General features: G+C 53.0%; 1 protein-coding gene across 5 annotated transcripts in view; it reads left to right on the top strand.

Annotated features, from left to right (window-relative positions):
* The first annotated feature begins 8743 nt into the window (after positions 1-8743).
* NOS1AP (nitric oxide synthase 1 adaptor protein) overlaps positions 8744-19552 on the top strand; it is a 47597-nt gene continuing 36788 nt past the window's right edge. For 2 of the 5 annotated variants that reach the window (XM_074906801.1, XM_074906800.1), the window contains exons 1-2: positions 8746-8950; positions 19068-19139. In XM_074906801.1, coding sequence (XP_074762902.1) covers positions 8846-8950; positions 19068-19139 — 177 coding nt within the window. In that variant the 5' untranslated portion in view covers positions 8746-8845. Of the gene's footprint in view, positions 8951-19067; positions 19140-19552 lie in introns of all 5 variants that reach the window. The other 3 variants (XM_074906799.1, XM_074906798.1, XM_074906797.1) reach the window with 2 other exon arrangements.

The following is a 19552-nucleotide window of genomic DNA, read 5'->3' as shown; positions in this document are numbered from 1 at the left end:
TTACAGATTCTCAAACTATGCATTTGCAATTGTTTGGAAACAAAGTCCTCTTTAATTTTTCCCTTGGCACTGGGAGGGGGATGAGATGGCTACAGCAGCGTTCAGCTGATGCCTAATCAGGCCCCAAAAGGAGCAGAAAGGGAAAGTTTGACCAGAAAGGGATTCAAGTATTTTGGTGGATAGCTGCTGCCCTCCCATCGAACGTGTGTACCCACCCTCTTACTCACATTGCATTCTTTCCTTTATGGGCATTTTTCCACTTACAGCATGTTTCCAAAATCACCTGGGCCTTGAAACACAGATAAAGCAAGAGAGGGACAATCTCAAGAGCTTTCTCCCTGCTGAATGCTCCAGCTAGCACATTGCCCTTCCTGCTGACATCTGTGTTTCTACCAGCCTCCTTCAGGGAAGCAGATCCGGGGTGCCTGGGGGATGCAGGATTGCTGTGGAGCCAGCAGCTTTGCACAGCTTGTAACAGACTCATTAGTTCATGTTTTGTGTTGTTTTTTTTTGTTTGTTTTTTTGTTTGTTTGTTTTTTGTTTTTTTACTTTTTACTTTTTAAAGTATTTGCTATTTCAGAATCTCTGAATTAATTCTGAGTAATGTTAGCATTTCTGCTCACTCAGAATGTAATGTCTGGGATTTAAATACCCCTCTGTGCAGGATCCCAGGTGGGTGCTGGTCACGGCAGGAGCAGCATCATCCCTTTGCTGCAGATCAGTTGCCTGCAGATGAGTTGTGTCACCACAGCCCCATTTCTGCAGATTTCCGGGCAGGGCCTGATGCTGGTGCTGATGCTGGCATGTTCCCCTGCATGGGGCTGGGTGAAACCCCAGGCACTTGCTCACAGCCCAGGACAAACCCTATGCCCTGCATTTTTGGACCAATGACCCTTCCTTGGGTGCCACCTTCAGCTGAGGCCGTGTAAACGGCTCCCTCTGGATCCCAACTCCCAGCTCCTCCTGCAAGGCTTGGTCACCTCCCCATCCCCATCACGCAGCCTGCAGCCACATCCCCATGTCCCCCTGTTGCCCATTTGCTGTCACCCCGCTGGCATGCCCAGTGCATTTCCACATCTCCCACTGCCCCGGTCCCCCAGCCAGCAGGTGCCAGCACAGGGACACCACCCCCTCCAGGGTGGCCTGCCACCTCCCTCTAGTGGCACTGGTGATGCTGAGGACCAGCCACGCTCTGGCCCCAGCAGGCAGTGGCTGGGTGTGGGGGGGTCCGAGCACCCCCCCACCCATCTCCCCAACACCCGACAGAGGAGCTGGCTGGGGCTCAGGGCACTCTCCTCCATGCACCTCCTTCCATCCGTCTGTCCATCTGTCCTGGCAGCACCAAGCAGCCGAGCACACAGGAACCCACCTGAGCTGCTTGTCCCTCCTTTCACCAGTGTCCAGCCACGGTGAAATTATGTAAATTCCATAATGACAGCAGCCAGGACTATTAATTGTGCTGCTTTAATTCTCCCCCAGCATTTGCAGTCACTGGGATTTGGGGGCTGATGTATATTCTATTTTCATATGAATACATCTCCAGGCAAGAAAGTTGAGCGGCAAGCACAGAAACATTCATTGCCCAGATATGAGAGGTCCCTTAGGAGAATATATCAGAATTACAGCATTAGCATGTAAAATATGTGGGAGTGAGAGTGAAATATTGCCTTCGCAGGCCATCACCTATCGACAGGCTGTGGGAAGATGGCTGTGGGAGAGAGGCAGAGCTGTGGAAGGTTTGCCAGGTGAGGGTAGGGACATGCATGTGTCCCTGAGGGTGTACAGGAGCACCAAGGGAGGTGCCTGCTGTGGGCTTTGCCCCAGTGGGGCTGAGCACAGGGCGTGTTTCTGGGAACGCTGCACCCATTGGCAGGCACCAGCCCGCCGGCACAACTATGGCACAGGCACAGCTGTGCTTTGGGCACCAACAGGATTTTCATGTCCCCTTGCACGGGGAAAAGTGTGCACGCTCTCACATTTACCAAGGGTGAGGATCAAACGCTTGCACCTAGCAGGAGAGATGCTCCCCCAATCTGGTGGGCTGGATGGGGGTCACCCAGCCCTCGCCTCGCCACCCTCATAAGTCACCACATGTCAATCCCCAAACAAATGCAGGCTTGTGTCAGAATTAATCATTCTGGTGGTTTACAAGGCAATTAAAGGAAGGGGCCATGTGTATGATTATACAGCAAATAAGCCTTGGCAAATTACAAACATATCAAAGGTAGTTCCAATTAGCTGCAGTGATTCACAGGGGAAAGCACCCAGGATAACGGCTCCTCCTCAGTTTGGTGTCTTGCACTCAGGAACTGAGCAATAACACGTCTGAAGATCATAAGCTGCATTCCCAAACAAAGAATGCCAAGTATTGTATTTATTTATCAGCTGCAAGTGAGGGATTGCTACAAGAAGCTTGACAGCTAGTCGCGGCAATTAACATATCATTTGAATATGGCTACTTGCTTGTCACACAAATGAAGAAGATGCTCTTCTTCCTTGCTCCTTGGTAAAGAAGCTGAGATAAGCCATATTCCTTCAGATTCTTTCTTGTCTCTGGTGCGACATAAAAGCTATGGCCAAAATCGTGACCTCTGGACTGGGATCATAAGGACAAGGCTAGTCTGGAGCCCTGGGGGCCCTGGGCTCTACCTGCAGTGAGGAGAGGTCTTGCTGTGTAAATCCCCTTGCATCCAGACAAAACCAACCTCAAGACATTTCCTTCTGCAGTGATTCTACCTTGGGAACAGCATCAAGACAAAGCATGAATGAATTTCAGACTGAGAGCTCACATAGCCGGCACCCTGCGGTTTTGTACACCTGGAGTGCCTGCTTGCTGCTGCAGTCCTCCCTGCCGCCCCGCTGTGGGATTGCCAGCGCAGCTCCCTCTCTCTTCAGGTCCTTGCCCTCTTTCTCTTGGGCATCTGTGCTCGGCAATTCCCATCCCCATTGCTGTGGGCAGCCCAAGTCTTGTGCGGACAGGGGAACCTGCCAGCCACACAGAAACAGACCCACTTCTTGGCTTCTTCCACTTTTGCATTACTTTTTTCCCTCCATGGCCTGGGAGGCAGCATGGGGCAGCTTGTTTCCTTCACTGGGAACACCTGGAGAAGTGGTGGTTTAAGGGGATGTGACTCACTTTGCAGTGAGATGGGTTGGGCAGAGGGTTGTGGGAGGTTGTGCCTAGTCCTTAGCAGCTTGCTGCAGATGTTTTCTAGCTGTGTCTAGATACAGCCTAAAGGTTCATGGGAGCTGGGGAAGAAATGGAGTCTTGGGGCTGTATGTTATGTTTGCTGTGGGGATAGGAAGTGCTGCATTGTGGAGGTAAGTACTGATTTTTGTAATGAGCAGCAGTTAGTGTGTTTATTGATAAGTTTACTGACAACTGTTATGACTGATCATGCAGAGGGTGGTTAAGGATGTTGTTTATGCAGTGTGTGTTTCTTATAATACCATATAGGTATGTTTATCATTAATGGGCTAGTGAGATTAGAACAAGATGAATGTTGTATGGGATGGCTTCTGTGTGGCTGGGAAGTATTTGGTGGATGTGGGCCCTGCTTCAGCCTGCTGTGGGGGTACTCCTGGTCCTGGGTAGCTCCTACATGTGGAGCCCTGTGGGAGGCTCCCAGGGATAGGCTCCCATTGCCACTGCTTCCTATCATGGCAATGGGACCCTAGATGCCCCAAACCTTCCAGGCTCTCATGCCTTACTTGTAGGCTGTGGTGAGGCTGGCAGGGAAGAATGTTAATTTTAGCCGGCACCTGCTCTGCTCCAGGGAGTGTATTTATTTCAGAAGCACCATGTGTTTTTCTTTCTGAAATAAAAATATTTCAAGACTTGGGGTTTGTGGAGAGCTTCCAAAAACCTGAGATAATTGCAAATTGAAAGGAAATTATGGTGCAAAGAATCAAAACGTCTATGAAGAAAAAATCTGAGTTTTCAGGTGGTTCCATTAACAGTCCATCTGCACCCCAGCAGATATCAAAGATGTGCCTGTGTTTTTTAAAACAGCTCTGAAATTCTTCCCAGTCACACCTCTAAAATAAATAAATGCATACATAAGTGTGTGCCTGATGAGCATGAGCTCTGCCAGCTCATCAGAATAAAATGTCAGCAAATGCCAGCAAGTTCCTGACCTTAATTCCAGCAGACTTGCTTTCCTCCCCTTTCTGAAGTTTTTTTCTGCCTTCCTAGACCTTGCTATTTAGATGTTAATCACCAGGTTTTATTAGGCAGAAAAGGCATCTGCTTGCTGTGCTGACCTGCACACCTTGTTTAGTGCTTCTGCCACCTGGGATGGTCTAGGTGACTGGAGGGACAAGGTGACTCCTTGCTCAAGCCCACCATGGGCTTGCGGGTAGGGAGCTTTGGGGTGTCCCGATGTCGCATAGGTGTGTGCTCTAGTGCACTCCTCAGCTGCAGGACCATGACCTGAAGAGAATTTGCTGCTACTGAATTTCATGGAGGCCATTAAAGCAATCTGGAGCACCCAACTATGAGTTGGATCCTACCTTTCCTATCTGAATGTCTGCCTAAGGGCCAATTTGCTTTACAATTTATTGCTTAGAGCTGCAAAATCTGCCATCTGCTCACTTCTTCTCTTAGCCAAGCTCTGTGATGTTTCTCATTCCCACCCACATCCAGCACAATAAAAAAAAAAATTTGCATACCTGGCCAAAAGCCCTTTTATTATTGCTCCCCGGAGGAGGGGCCTCCAGAGCACAAACAGTGTGCAGTGTGGTTTTTTCCAAAACTACTTTACTTCCACAGCAACAGTGCAGCAACACGTGCAACGATGGCTGTGGGTACACTGAACGCCTTGGTGGAGAGTGCTAGCAGCCAGAGGAGGGGGATACTGGCCCTCTGGGGCTTTGGCACCTGCTTGCTGTTGCCTTGTTTGCAGAAGGCTGTCCTCACCTCCCACAGCGGTGCAGCACAAGAGTTGCAGGGAAAGTTGCAGCTTTGCCATGCTGGCACAGACAGTGTTTGAGGTACAAAGCGCTCTGCAAACATTACATTTCCCGATATCTCAGACTAGATAAAGGATTGCAGGTGGTTTCTGTTACAGGCTGTGGATGTTACAGTAACAAATGTATCTTTCTGGCGGAAATATTGCAGTATATTCATAGTGGGGTTTTTTAAAGGTGAGACTAGACAAGGCATGCTGACGCTTGCAGACCAGACTGCCTTTATAAACTATTTGCACAGTATCAGCTCTTTTCTAGTCATGAAACCTACCAAAGCTTTGTCATGCTTTGAAGACCACTACAGGTTACTGAAAACACTCCCGACCAACTCTTTCATGTCCCTTGCTCTTGGGTACATTTCTCAGTGCAGATCAAGGCACAAGTGTGCTGCCAGCTCGGGTGACACTCGGCTTCCCCCTGCGCCCCAGGGCACCCCGGCAGCCGCGGCCGGAGCTGCGGGGCTCTGCCGTGGGGACACACACACGGTGACATGCTTTTTTCGCCTGGCTTTCACATAAGCACAGCAAGAACAACATATTCAGAGTGAAAAAAAGGAAGTCTGAGAATCGCGGGACCGGTTTTCCTGGGGTGCTTGGGCAGGAGCAAGGGCAGAAGTCCCCGAAAGCCCTGAGCTGCCCCGCAGAGGAGCTGGAGCAAGGCTGGAGGCGGCGATCGCCTCTCCGGTCTGGGCTTTCTGTGCTGCATTTCACGGCCTTCCCAGGAGATGGCAGGCCAGTCTTAGAAATCCACCACCGGCGCTGGCAGCGAGCAGCCGCAACCTGCGCCGGGAGAGGCCCCGTGGCCCGGCGGGGAGCGGGGCCCAAGGCCCGGGAGGAGGGGCCCGGCCGCCTGCCCCCTCGGGGGCTCTTCAGAACTCTCGTGTCAATGGATGAGCCCTTCAAAATGTCCTTGTGGGGCCACGTCTCCCTGGCTCTGGTGGGGGCACTCCCAGGCCAATGTGCAGAGGCGGGGGAGCCACACCGGGAAGGGACAGGACTGCAAAAACAGGCAAACCGGTTACACAACTCCAACTGTAATACCAGGGCTTCTAATTATTGATTTTAAAAGAGACGAAACAGGTTCTGGGCTTGCAGGATAAACACGAGTGTGAGAGTTTAATCCTCTCCCTATTCTTTGGGGATCTCCTGTACCTTCTGGTTGTGGTGATGGTGAAGTAAGCTCCACATCCTGGGATCAAAAGCTTGGAAATGCTATCCCAGGAAGAGATGGTGGTTTGGCAGGCATGGTAAAAGGGCAGGGAGAGTTGGTCACTGATCCCAGAAAAGAGACCGGTTAATTTTTGTAACATAACAGGAAGGTGGAATCATGTGAAATCCCATTAACTGCCTGGAGAGCCTGTGTGACTTTGGGGCACTGCCTGATGCTGCGAGTACCACCTAAATCACACCCACAGGTGGGGGTTTGGGATAAGCTGGTTGCAGGACGAGCTGCTGCCTCCCCTAAACTGCTGTTTCACGTACTGCAGCAGTACTGAGCCGCTGATGTGAGAGGCCCACAAGCTGAGAGTCCAGAAGCAACTGCAGAGGGAGGCTCACTCTTTGGTTCAGCCCCAGTACTTTAAGAGCAGTCTCCAGGTTGGCTCTAGGCACTGAGAACAGCCACCATACCTGCAGAAGAGACTGGAAGAGCAGCCTATGGACTATCCAGGGTATGCACCACTCATCAGGATCTGTGAGCAGCCCCAGTGCTACCAGGCAAACCCACTGAGATTGCCTGGGAGGAGCTGGTTTGTTCATCAGGCTCTGAGGGCTTTCCACCAAACACCTATGTCTGCATCTTGGGGTCCCAAAAGCACCATTTGCTGAAGAGATGTTCGCAAGCCTTCCCACACAGGAATTCAGTTCTTCACCAAATCCACAAGGGCTTTGCTAGCTGTGGAAAGCCCAGCAGTTGGCAAGACTGTATGTCTTTAATCAAATTTAGCACAGGAACAGGACTCCAGAGAGGCTGTGAGATCTCTGTCCCTGGAGATAATTGCGACTTGCCTAGACGCAGCCCTGAGCTGCTGCTCTTATCTTGAAGCTTGCCCTGCTTGGAGCAGATGTTGGACTAGAGATCCCCAGGGCACTTCTCCAGTGGCTGTATCGTTCCCAGCACCTGGGACTTCAGTGCTGTCAGCTAACCTTTGCTAAAGGTAAATGGAAACTTTCAGCAAGAAGCCAGACCATCAAATACCACAGAGCAGGTCTAAACTCAAGTCTGTCCCACCACCGGCTTCTGCCTGTCCCAGGCTTAAGTAAGGTGCCTTGTGGATGTTCAGTTCTCTACAGGGGATCTCTGCTAGTGCAGTCACCAAGCTGCTGCAGCTGCAATGCACAGCACCAACTCACCGCCCCCTTCCAAAACAAGGAGTAAAGGTTTTCAAAAGCCCAGGGCTTGCTGGCATCTTGCCTTCAGTGGGAAATCATCCCTTGACTGACTTGTCCGAGTGCTGAAAGCTCTCTGTGATCCCACCTGAGCCCAGTGCAGGGAAGCTGGCAGTACAGCAGCCGTTCCCGTACACCTCTCGTGGGCATAACTGAGCAGAGGGATTTCTCAGCTCATCGTGTAGCTGCCTGTGCCCAGCCCATTATCCGAGCCTCTGGGGATGGTGAAAAGCCCACTCCGCTTCGAGGGGAAGCAATAATTTTTCAGATGCAGCTGAAATGCTGTGGCTGGTTCTGAACTATGTCGCAAGCTCAAAGGAAGTTTCAACACATCGATCCAGTCTGAAAAATCAACAACCCTGAGTCTGTTCATGTCCAGGGAAGTGTCAACGGCCAGCACCGCTGTTTGCATTGCAGTCATTTAGAAACCTGAGGCACATGGGGTACATGAGCCCTGGTGTGTAGGACCGTGCAAGCAGAGCAAGGCAACTGCTTTGGGAATTGTGGGTCTCCTCTGGAGCCCTGGGAAAGACTTGTCCTAGGTGGTATATCTGGCATGTGTGGAGGCCAGCGTGGGCTCCTCAGCTGTACTGCAGTGAGATGAGCTTCACAGCTGTAAAGCAGCATCTGTGGGTATTAAGACATAGAGTGCTGGAGCCTTATCTGAGGGTGTATGTACTCTGTGTGTGTGTAAGGGGTGAAACAGCCCAGACTTGTGGTCAGAGCTATGTGAGTGGGTCCCTGAACATCTGGAAAGCAACTCTGAGGTACTTTCAGTTGGTGGGGGAGCACATTTACAGCTTTCAGGACTTTTATAAGGTAGGGCACGGAAGTGTCTGGTCTGGACACAAGGACTGGCCTTTTATTAAGCACAAGATGGACATTTTTCCCTTCCAGCTTGTTTGATTTCCACCATGTCTGGTGTTGATAGAAAGATTTGGATACAAGGTTCATTGGCCTGCGGGTTTGTGGGAGCCCAGGCCCTCTGGCCGAGGAGGAAGGATGCCGTTCCGGGGCTCGTTCCCAGCCCAGGGCTTGCCGGGTGTGCCCGGGGAGGCAGCACGGCGCTCCCCCATCGCTCAGCGCACCCCCGGCCCGAGCTGGCCCCCCACCACCGCAACCACTTGCCAGGATTCTTTATTTTCCCCTTTGTTGGTTGGTTGGTTTGTTGGGGATTTTTTAAACTTTCGCGGGGCTGGGTGCAGACCCGGCACCGCGCGCTAGATGTCAGCGGTACCTTCCCCAGCGCCCCTTTCAGATCCTCATTTTTTTAACGCTTCCCTGCCCCTCCCCGCGGGAAGAGGAGGGGGGGGGGGGGCGTGCGGAGACCCGCGCTTGCAGCCCCCTCCCGCCCCTCCCCTCCCCGCCCTTCCTCCGCGCTCCGCGGCGGCGCGTCCCCGCCCCGGGGCCGGCTGGCGGTGAGGGGCGGAGGTTGCGCGGCGGCGGCGCCGGGCGCGCTGCAGGGGCAGCCCGGCCGCCGCGGGGCCGCCATGCCCGCCAAGTCCAAGTACAACCTGGTGGATGACCGGCACGACCTCCGCATCCCCCTGCACAACGAGGACGCCTTCCAGCACGGCATCTGCTTCGAGGCCAAGGTGGGCAGCGGGCGCGGAGCGGCTCTGGGGGGTCCGCGGGCGTCCCCGCCCAGCGCTTGCACCTCCGACCTCCCGGGTTTCCCTGTTTTCCACCTCTCTTTTCGCACGGCCTTGGGTTTTCTCCACTTTCCTTGGGAGCCCTTCCCGGTGGCGTTGCCTGCTCTCTCCCAAACTCGACTGTGAAGAGTTGGGTGAGGCTTGCCACCCATCCCGTGAGGATGTTGAAGCTGGTTGGAAGGTTCAAGCTGGAGCGGGGTCACCCTGTTGCTTCTCCCGAGCATCCCTCCTTGGCTCTGCGTGGTCATGCTTGGGAACCTTGGCCCGGGAGAGCCAGGGTCTGCCCGCAGCTTCCTGGGAAGGAGCGGAGGGTTTGGGTTTTGCTCTGCATCTTCAGCGCTGTGGGTAGTGCTGGTGTGATGGGGGGAACAGTTGGTGGCTGCAGATGCCTTGTACCCTGGTGCTTCTCTAATGGGATAAACTCATCGTGCGAGCAGACGGAGGAACTGCATGCCATTTGCGGTGCAGTGCAAGAGGTCAGGACTGCCCGCCTGAAATAAAAGCTTGCTATTTCTCCTTACATGTATAAACCATTCTTGCTTGTGGATTTGGCAGGAAGTGCTCTTTTTGTTTCTGTTGGGACCTCTCGGTCTCTTACTCCACTTAAGCCTGGCTTCTCACAGTCCGAGTGCTTACAATCTCTTGGCAGGCTGGGAGAAAGCTGAGCTACCCGTCGGCATTGCCCAGCCCTGAGCAGGTAGCGCTGGCCGGCAGTACGCCAGGAAGTAGCTGGAAATAAAAATCCTGCCCCTTTCACTGTTCCTGGTAGTCACGCTGATGAGATACTCAGGTGAGGCCGACTTGGAAAAAAACTGGTGTAAACCAGATTTTGAGTGTCAGGGAGGCAGACATCTGTCACACACTGTTGTCCTCAGAGAACACGTGCTTTCACTGGAAAAAAAAAATCACAGATTTGGCATATAATTGTGTTCAGCGCCCTTGGGGCAAGGCTGTGGCTTGTTGGAGGGTGTCAAACTGTTATTTTCCCACTTTTTTCATGGCTGGGAGGGTTCCTCTGCAGAGGCCATGGCCTGCCCGATGGCAGGCACCATGCTGCAGAGCGTGAAACAGCAGGAGTTGTTTATGGAGCAAACTTAAACCTGCTTTGCAACTGTTTCCTCGGAAAGACTGTTCCAGTTAATCTTTGCAGCCTTTTGCTCCTGGATTATTGGAACCGATTGCTGTTTTACTGGCAGCAGTTGCTCACCCCCTCACCTGTGGAGGGGCTGTAAAGCATCTCCCCTTCTAAATCCCATCTGCCTCTTTGATGCCAGCCTTGGGAGGCCTGGTGTAGGGGGTGAGGGGTGGCATAGGGCTTCAGTTGCACCTCGGTCTGCTCATGGCTCATCTCTTTCCTACGCTTCTGGTCTGGCTGCATTAATGGGGTGGTGCATACTAGTCTTTGTTAGCTCCTCTTTCTCTTATTTGGTGTCCTGTGGCATGTGTTAATGCCAAGCATAATCCGTACAAAACCCAGCTTCCGAATTTGTGCATTTCTCCAGCAGTCCCTGATGCCAGATGCAGAATGCAAATGGCTTAGGCAATTACTCCATCCTTTTATTAGATTGCTGGAGATTAATTAAATGCTTACACTCCTTTAGTTCCTTTTATCACCAAGAATCCTGACCGCTTAAACCCTCACGGCTCTTGTTTCGGCTGGGCACCCAGCACGGGTCGCAAAAATGAAGAACTCTGATTTAGAGCGGAACTTTAGAGGAAGATTAAAGAAGAAAAATGCTCATCTGGGGCGCCGGGACTTGCGTGCCTGTCTCCTAAAAGCCTCCTGGGATTGCTGATAGTGCGGGCAGCAGGGATCCCAGTGTTACAGCCCTCGTCAGCTGGATCAGTGCTCTTTGCTCTGGCAGCCTGGGATTCCTGACGAGCTTGCTTGGGGCTCGCTGCAGGGGAGTAACGCAGGCCTGAGTCAGTATGCACTGATTTATTATTTTAATTTTTAATTTTATTTTTACACTCAGACTTACATTGTCTGCTGCTGTCTTTAAATGGCACATGTAGTGAATGTAACGCCTGTTTTGGTTCATCAGTAGCTGCTGCTCTGTGTGCTGTTGCCTCTCTTGCCTCTCTCCCAAGGGAGTGCAGGTGTCCCGGGGTGGGTGTCCAAAGACATGACCCATGGATTTGGGCACTTTTCAAGCACTGAACAGTGGATTTGCTCTGAAGCAAGCAGTGCTGTCACAAGTGATACTGTCAGGAGGATTGTGTTGTTCATCCCCACTGAAACTACTTGCAGCCGTATGTTCTGGCACAGGGACTCCAAGTCTGAGCAAAGTGGCCTCTAAGGATTATGTTAATCCATTTTCTGGAGATAAATCCAATAGCTGTAAAAGCCCACTGCATCTTTTTAGGAATAGTAATACATTTCACACTCTTGGATCTGTTTTCATTGGCCAGGTCTCTTGGCACTAAACCCCTCTGTGTCCCGGAGGCGCCTCGGCCTGGCTGCTGGGAATTGGAGGAGCCAGCTCCGAGGGGAGGCAGGACGTTCGTTTTCTTCTGCATCTTCAGTTTGAATTGTTGAATAAAATCAAAAGCTTTTCCTCTTGGGTTAGCTGAAGCATTCAGACAAAAGAGCTGGGAGCTGCAGCATGATGCAGGAGAGCAGGCAGAAGTTTTCACTTGTGGAGCATTTTTTTGGTTAAATTAAATGGGTATATAGAGAGGAAAGGTACCTCCTGTCTTCCACCACCTTTCCACCCAGCACAGCTCCTCCAGTCTTGGTGAGGAGGAGGGGCATGCGTGCTTACTCCTTATCTTCCCAAAGCCTTGGTACTGTGGGACAAAACCCAAGGGCCAGCTTGTGCAACACCAGCAATTCTGCACATTCAGAAATCATGACTCAGGCTACTCCAACACCTCCAGAGAGATAAGCATGTAGAGAGAATTAAATGGGGTGGTGGAGTCTGTCACTGAAGTGCCAGACCCCCATCTGTTCGAGTGCAGGGGTGCTGGCTGCTGCTGGGTTTGCACAGTGAAGCCGTGACTGGCCCCTGTCAATAGAGCCGCTCTCAGGAGCTTGCTGGGTTGGGCTCTCCTCCCAACCTGGAGACCTTGTGGTCCAGATCAAGGTCCCACCTACCAAATACCCATTATTTGGAAACAGCTGTTAATCCTTCAGTCCCGAGACTAGTTAAACCATTCACAGTGCCCTAGTGTACGTGGCTCCCAGTGAAGGGGCAGGTGGGTGCAGGGACCCTCTCTGCTGTTCCCCCGTTTGCAGGCAAGGGGAGAAGGGCTTGTCCAGGCAAACCTTGGTCCTTGGGCAGAGCCATGGCCTGCAGTGCAGGACTGCCATGAGCTGGCACAAGACATGTACTGAGACCTGGCTTTCCTGATATCAGACCCATTTGCAGATAAATGCGGGATTGGAGGTTTGGGAGGATTGCTGTTCTTCTGGGAAGCAGGTGGGTTGTTTGGGTGGTGTGGTGGGTTTTTTTCTTCCCCTTAAGGGATCTTGGCAACCAGGCATTTTCTCTCGTTTGTCAGTACTTTTCTCTGCTTTCGTGCGTGGGAAACTGAAGTTTGAACCGAGCATCTGCTGCCGTCTATGTTTGGAGACGGGACATGAAGGAAACTTCAGTCTGATCTAGTATGTGCCTTCCTCTGAACCCCTTCAGCTCACCTGCCTGCCACCCTCCCAGGGCTGGAGCAGCGGCAGAGCCTGCTGGTTGCTGCAAATCCTTTATCAGGAAAAGGATTATTGCCTCAGGTGAACACTAAGCAGCGAATGCACGTATGTTTCCACACGTTTTTGTGTACTAATGGACCATACATAAAGCATTTGAAGTGAGTTGAGATGCAGGCAGCTCCGATTGGGGTCTTCAGTTCCCTTCTTTTGTGTGGGCTCTCTTCCTAGTGAGGTTCCCTTTCCCAGAGGGCTGCGAAGCAGAAGACAGGTTCTGACACTCTGCACCTCTTTAGCTGGCTGAGAGAGGCTTGGCAGCTTTATTTGGGGGTTGTTTGTACTGGCAGCTCTGGAGTATGGTGTGCTCTGTCAGGGCTGCTCAGCCCTGAGCAAAGCTGCAGTGTGATTTAGCCCGGGATTGCTTGCTCGAGGCTATAAATAACCTTCCCAAGTCCACAAAAGTTCTTGTCTGAAACAGTGGCATATTTCTGCCATACTTGTTAAGTCAGTTCACAGGCTGCTTAGTGAAGCTCTTAGCGAAAAAAAAAAACCCAAAACCCAAAAAAAACCCACAAAAAACCCACAACTCTGCCGGGATTTGGCAAAGCTATGTGTGCTCAGACTGTGGGTCCTAGCTGGGCAGCGCGTGAGCTCTGTAGATGCCAGAAGGTCCCAAGGAAGAAGCGATGGGGGTGGGATGCTTCCAGCCCAGCTTTGTGCCTGCTGAAGTGCTCTGGCCTTAGGCATCCTGTACAGGAATGCCCGTTAAGGGTTTATTTAAGTGGTGTAAGTGCAGGAAGCTCACCCCCTGCATGGGGGGCAGCTGTGGGTGGCGTGGATGGGGGGGGGTATGGAAATGGAGACGAGTGGACAGCCCTGTTTCATTGGCATGGAAAAACTTAAACTTTCCTGCTGACCTGCTTGCTCTGTGTCCTAGTGTCCCTGCTGCAGGGCTACATCCTACTGCAAAGGTGTCTGCCCTTATCATGGCAAGCCCCGTTTTGGCTGGTGAGAGGGGAGGGTGGGTACAGTGCATGTGGCTCTGGTGCATGCTGGGTTTTGTCATGGGACCCCCAAAGCTCTGTATTGCTGGTGCTCAAGCCCCTGTGTAGCTCATAGGCAGTGCAGGCACTTATAGGATCAGCAGGCAGATAAGCACAAATATCCCTTGGGCATCAGCTTGACCAGTGCTGCCTGGTGTGGGGTGTCTGACATGCTGCATTAAACTAACTGGCTTCCAGGGCTGGGTGCACCCTGGTGTCCTCAGGGTGCAGAGCCCCGTTGAGGGAGGACTGGGCAAGGCTGGAGCCCTCCAGCTCAGCAGAGAGCCTGCTGCACCCATCTGCCAGGCTCAGGCTGGAAAACCAAGGCTTTTTTCCATTGAAGTCAGCTGGCATCCCGACTTTTCCATCCCTTTTGGCCTCTGAGCCTGCACCACCGCTGTCTGAGTAAACTTCCCCTCTTTCCTTCCAGCGAAACTGGGTGTTCCTGGGGTACAGGGCAGATCTGGGGCCCTGCCAGCCCAGCTCCATGGCTTCCCAGGCAGAGGCTGTGCGGGGGCAACTGGAGAGCAGGAGCATTGGGACAGCAAAAGTCCTGGGAAGTGGATTTCTCCTTGCTTTCCCTGATGGTGACAGCCTAGGGAGAAGCCCTTATCAGCCAGGCTGGGTGTTTCCCTGGGAACTGTGGAAATGAGGTTTCAGACCTCAGGGTGCCTGGCTGAGGACTAGTGCCTGAGCACTAGTGCCCGAGCACTTTGGCCCTCACTTTGTGGCACAGCTGTGTGTCACTGGGCCAATGTCCCGGTACCTGGTATAGCCTTATGCTACCCTGGACTCTTCAGAAGTCCTGGGACCTTCACACCCCATATCTGATGCCTCCCACCCGGCTGCATGTACCTCCGGTAACCCCTCTCCAGCCCAGATGCAGGACTCCCTGCTCGGATGAAGCTCTCCTGGCCCCAGGGATGGCGGTGTAGCCCACAGTGTGATGCCCCAGCCTGGGGCTGGTGCTAGTGTGTCTCCCCTGCTGCCTGCCTGCCTGCCTGCAGCTCTTCGGCAAAAGCAGTGGCTCCTCATCTATGGCAAGCTCTCTGACTCAGGGTGGCATTTGAAGCTGGAAACCTGGCAGCCAGCCAATCTAGGGTCCCCTGTAAGTTGGGTATGATTCAGCCCTGACCTTTGCACGCAGTATCGGGCTGGCAGAGCAGCAGCATGCCTCCCTCAGGAAGGCATCAGCTTCTCTGGGAAGGCTTTCACTGCCCACCACTGTCCGCCACCCACAAGAGATCTCATCCATGCCCCTTGGAAGGTGTCCCCCTGTCAGGGATGCGACTGGCCTTCAGTTTTCTGAAAATATCTGCCACCTGTCACAGAAAAAGCACCCTCTCAAGAAAATTGATTTCTGACAGAGCAGAAAACAAGCAATATTAAACAATCTCAAGGAAAAATGAGAAACTAAGTGACTTGTGCAAATGTTGCCTTGGCAAAATGCTCTCCTTTGTTTTCTCGGGTTTTTTACCTCTGGCCAGGATAGGACTGGTATTTCCCTGAACCAGACAGGTCTTTTGTAAGCCATGGATGGAGGGCATGGGGCATGGGCTCTGTCTGGAGGCCCCTTCCAGCCATGCCTGGGACAGACAGGGGAGCCTGTTTTTATGGTGGGGGACAGCAAGCAAGCTCCCTTTGGGTGCTGAGAAGCCTAATGGGTGATGGCCATGAAGCCTGTGCCATGGCAGGGGGAGGATCTGCCCTTTCCAGGGGCCCGGGAAGGACTAATGGAAGGCCGGATCCTTCTGCACGAGGATGAGGAGCAGTGGGGCACGAAGGGGACTGAAAGCACCCTGCAAAATAGGTGCTTTGTCCCTGCCTGCCCGTGCCACCGGGTGATGCAGCCCTGAGCGTCTCTGGCCGTTTGCAACGCAAGGGCTGCCTTTGTGGGGCTGGCAGAGTGCCTCATTACAGGAGGGACCCCCTTGGCTGCCCATTCACTGGCGCTCAGAGCGGGTGGCCTTTCTCCTAATTGGGCTGGGAAGGAGGGGTTGCCTCGGACCGCCCTCCCCACCGAGCCAGCTGTGCGCCTGGCCTTCAGAGCACAGGGACCGGCGACTCCCGAATCCCACCTGGCTCTTGGGTGCAGGTGGGGGGGCTCCACTTTTTCCCGTCATCTGCTGGCAGAGAGGTGGGACCACGGATCTGGAGGTGATTATTTGGGAAAGCTGCATCCTGCATGTGCATATAGTTTCCTCCTCCTCCTCCTCGGTTCCCAGGGGCTTGGGGAGGGTGGGTTCTTTCATGGGTTTATTTTCTTTGTCAGCTCTCTTTCACGCAGCTTTATTTTCCTTCCTTTTGTTTCGGGCGCCTTCCTTTCTCCTCGCCCAACTCAGCCCCGGCCCCACTGCCTCCCTTTCCCGCGGGGTCGACCTGCTGGCACACATGCTGGCACGGATGCTGGCCTGAGCCCTGGGAGCTGGGACATCGGCCCCTGTGGGGACCAGAGTCACCACCACGCCTAGCACCTCACTTGGGGCACGTGGTTTTCAAAGGAAGGCAAAAGCCTGTGCCTGAGGTCTGGGAACCCCCATGCTTGGAGGTCCCTGGGGCTCCTGTCCTGGGAGGGGGGAGCTGTGTCTCAGCATTAGGGTGGGATGAGGAGGGGGCCCTGTACCCTGGAGGCTCCAGCTGTTTTGCTGATCCTCGTCTCTGTTTTGCCTGCTTTTCCCCACACCTCTTCCTGAAATGAAAGTCGGTGCTGTGAGCAAGAGGGCTGGAGGAGAGCAGAGCAGGAGCTACCCTTCGTGCGCTTATTGCCTGCAGATCACTAGTACATAGGGGTGCTTTCTGAGGCCATCCCTGCTCTTTGTCTGGAAAATAGTAGTTTAGCTGAAAGGCCGACCTCCAAGTCCACATTTTTTGGGAGATACCACATTATGAAGGGTTACTCCTCTGCAGTGCAGTTTCCACCTGTGATTTCTTCCCTGAAGGCAAAAATTATCTGGGGAGACTTTGTCCATCTGTTGAGTTTTGCAAAAATACCTGCCTTCAGAGCCGGAGAGAGGTGGGTGTCTTGGAGCCGTGAACACAGTAATTCTGTGAAGTGAGCCCACGCTGGGGCTGGAGGTGCTGTGGGCCCTGTTGGGGACATGCTTACATGGGATGCGGCAGGATGCTCTGCAGCATATCCTGAATGGTTTGTGACCTGAGCCCTTTGGTTCAGGTATGTGTGAAGATGGGCTGGAGGGAATAGCTGAATAAAGGGATGTAGATCGGACAGCCTCAAGATATTCCTACTGCTGGTGCTGTTTCCCAGGAGGGCCATTCAAGGTGGTGTCTGGTTTCTGCTCCATCACTTGCTTACAGGGCAGCCCAGCCCTGCCGAGCTCACGCATTCAATTATGGGCATGTCTTGAGTGTTGCTCCTGGCTGAGGTTGTGGTTGTCAGCCAGGAGGTTGGCATTGCTTGAATGCGTGTGGCTGTGGGAGCCAGCAGTGAATGGGTCTGTCTCCTGCACAGCTGATGGCTGCCACCACGTGCCCTGTCCTTGCACATGGCTGTATTCTGCACTCACCTAGGGAAGGAAAACACAGGGAGAAGGAAAGTGATTGCCCCTCCAGTGGCAGTGACCTCATGCTGTTGGGAACAGATGGAAGATAGGCATCCTGTGGCTGCACCAGTCTGTCCTTCTCTTCATGTAATCTAAGAAGCCTCCCTTGCAGGTGAGGGGGAAGCAGTGCCGGGGGTCACCGACAGAAGAGCAGCATGGGGATGCTTGGCAGGAGAGGTGCTGTGCAGCTGAGATGTTTGCCTGGCAGGGAAAGATGAGGAAAGATTTCTTCCTTACATGCTGCAGGGTGACCATGTGCCCAGGGCTCCAGCTGCCTCAGCCCTTCTCCTCATCTCCTACTTTTTATTGATGGTTTTCAGATTTTATATAAGAAAAGGGAATTGATTGGTGTCAAAGATGCCTCTCTTAACTGACCTGAACCTTTGAAGTGTTGGAAAGGCTTTGTTTAGAGAATGGACTGAAAACTTACCAAGACCTGGGATTTTGTAGTTAGGTATTCAGAGGTTGGAGTCTGGGCAGTTAATGCTGCCTTTGCTGGTGGCGTGCATTGTGGGCTTTAATTCCCGGTTACATAAAGCTGCCCTGCACCGTGGCAGTCTGCTCAGCATGTGACCAACATGCCAGCTGTTTGGTGTTTATTTTTACATCCTCATCCTTTTACATCTACTCTCAGACTGACTGTCCGGTGCCGTTTCCTGGATGCCTGGCCTCTGTCTTCACCCAGGGCAGGAGCGTGCAGCCAGGGATGGCCTCCCCGAGCGGGTGGACCTGTTGAGTCTGGGGTGTGGGTGTGGAGGGTTAGCAAGGAGGGCTCTCTGGGATGGCATGCACATACGAAACCCAGGGGTGGTCATACAGCCCCTGCACTGTGCCCTTGATAGAGCTGGCAGCAGTGTCCCAGTGGAGAGGAGCCGGGAGTCCCGCAGCAATGCTGAGTGAGAAATAGCCTCCCTCCATGGCCTCTGCCTGTTCAGTGACCCCTAGCACATGTTCAGCCATTTAAGCACCCCTCTCAGCACTGGAGCTTGCAACCAGTGACCTGGGTTTTCATGGTGTCAGCAAAGGTTGTGGCTGTATTCACAGGAACACATAGCCCTGCTGGGTTTAGTGCCTGCACTGTGCTGCTGAGGGTTACGTCAGCGCTTGTGTCGAGATGAAGCGTGGGAGCACAGTGGGCTAGTAAAGAGGCTCAAAATGCTTTTCTTCTAACTACATGTTTTTAGCGCTCAGCATTGACTCTTCATCGCTTGTCTGTTTTCTGAACCTTCTTCTGAATATGCCCTCTTCCATTTTATTATACTTTTAAAAAGGTTTTTGTTCGGCATGTCTCTCCACTGGGTCACAGTGGCGCTGCCTTTGGTCCCCTTTGAATAGCAAAGTGGCTCCTTTAATCTGGAGGCTTGGCCTGGAGGCTCAGTATCACTGCAAAAACAGCCAAGGATTTGGCAGGGCTGTAATTAAATAGTGAAGGGCCTGTCACAGGACAGGTTGTCCCAGCTATTTTAGGGATATTCCAATATCCAGGTCTGTAATGGGTGACTCAGTGCAGCTGAAGGGATATTGGCTTAGACCTACGTACTTTGATCACGACATAAGTGAATGAGGCCTGCTGGCCTGATTACCAAAGCTGCTTTATTGTTAGAATAAGGGCTGCCGAATCCTTGAAACATTGTGGTGAGGGAACAGCTTCATGGTGGGAGGCATGCAAGGCTTCAGGTGCAGTGGGCAAAATGCCTCCTGTTCCCCAGAAGTGATGCTGGATTCCCTCCAGGGATGCCATCGAAGCCATGGTGGGATTGTGAGGTTTCCAGCGCCATGGAAACTCAACTGATCTGCTCTTTTTTTCCTTCCAGTACATTGGGAGCCTGGATGTGCCGCGGCCAAACAGCCGGGTGGAGATCGTGACAGCCATGCGGCGGATCAGGGTGAGTGTGGCAAGGATGCTCCTTCCCCTTCTGTGTTGGGGTGGCAGGGGCACCGCTCCTCTGGCTCTGCTCACAGCTTCCTCTTGCTTAAGTCCTGTCCTTCAGGTTATTCATAACTGTATATTTTTCACGGTCCCTCTCTCCTCTGAGATCTCTGTGTAACCTGGGCATGATGCCTGCCAGCCTCATGTGCCACACTGTCATGTTTGGAGCATCCCCAGTGCTGGCTGTGCCCGGTGATAGCTGGGCATCCCCTGGGCTGTGGCTGGGCTCAGCTGCAGCCTGAGCAGCAGCAGGGCTGTCTCCGTGCTCACGGTGCTGCGTCCTGTGCAGTAGTGTGTGCTGTGGAGTCAAGGATGGGGTGCAGGCTGGGTGCAGGGTGTGGGTCTGCCAGGACCAGATGGAAACTGTCC

The sequence above is a fragment of the Athene noctua genome, chromosome 5, assembly GCF_965140245.1.
Source record: "Athene noctua chromosome 5, bAthNoc1.hap1.1, whole genome shotgun sequence".
Classification (NCBI taxonomy): Eukaryota; Metazoa; Chordata; class Aves; order Strigiformes; family Strigidae; genus Athene; species Athene noctua.
This window is presented reverse-complemented; position numbering and strand designations above follow the sequence as displayed.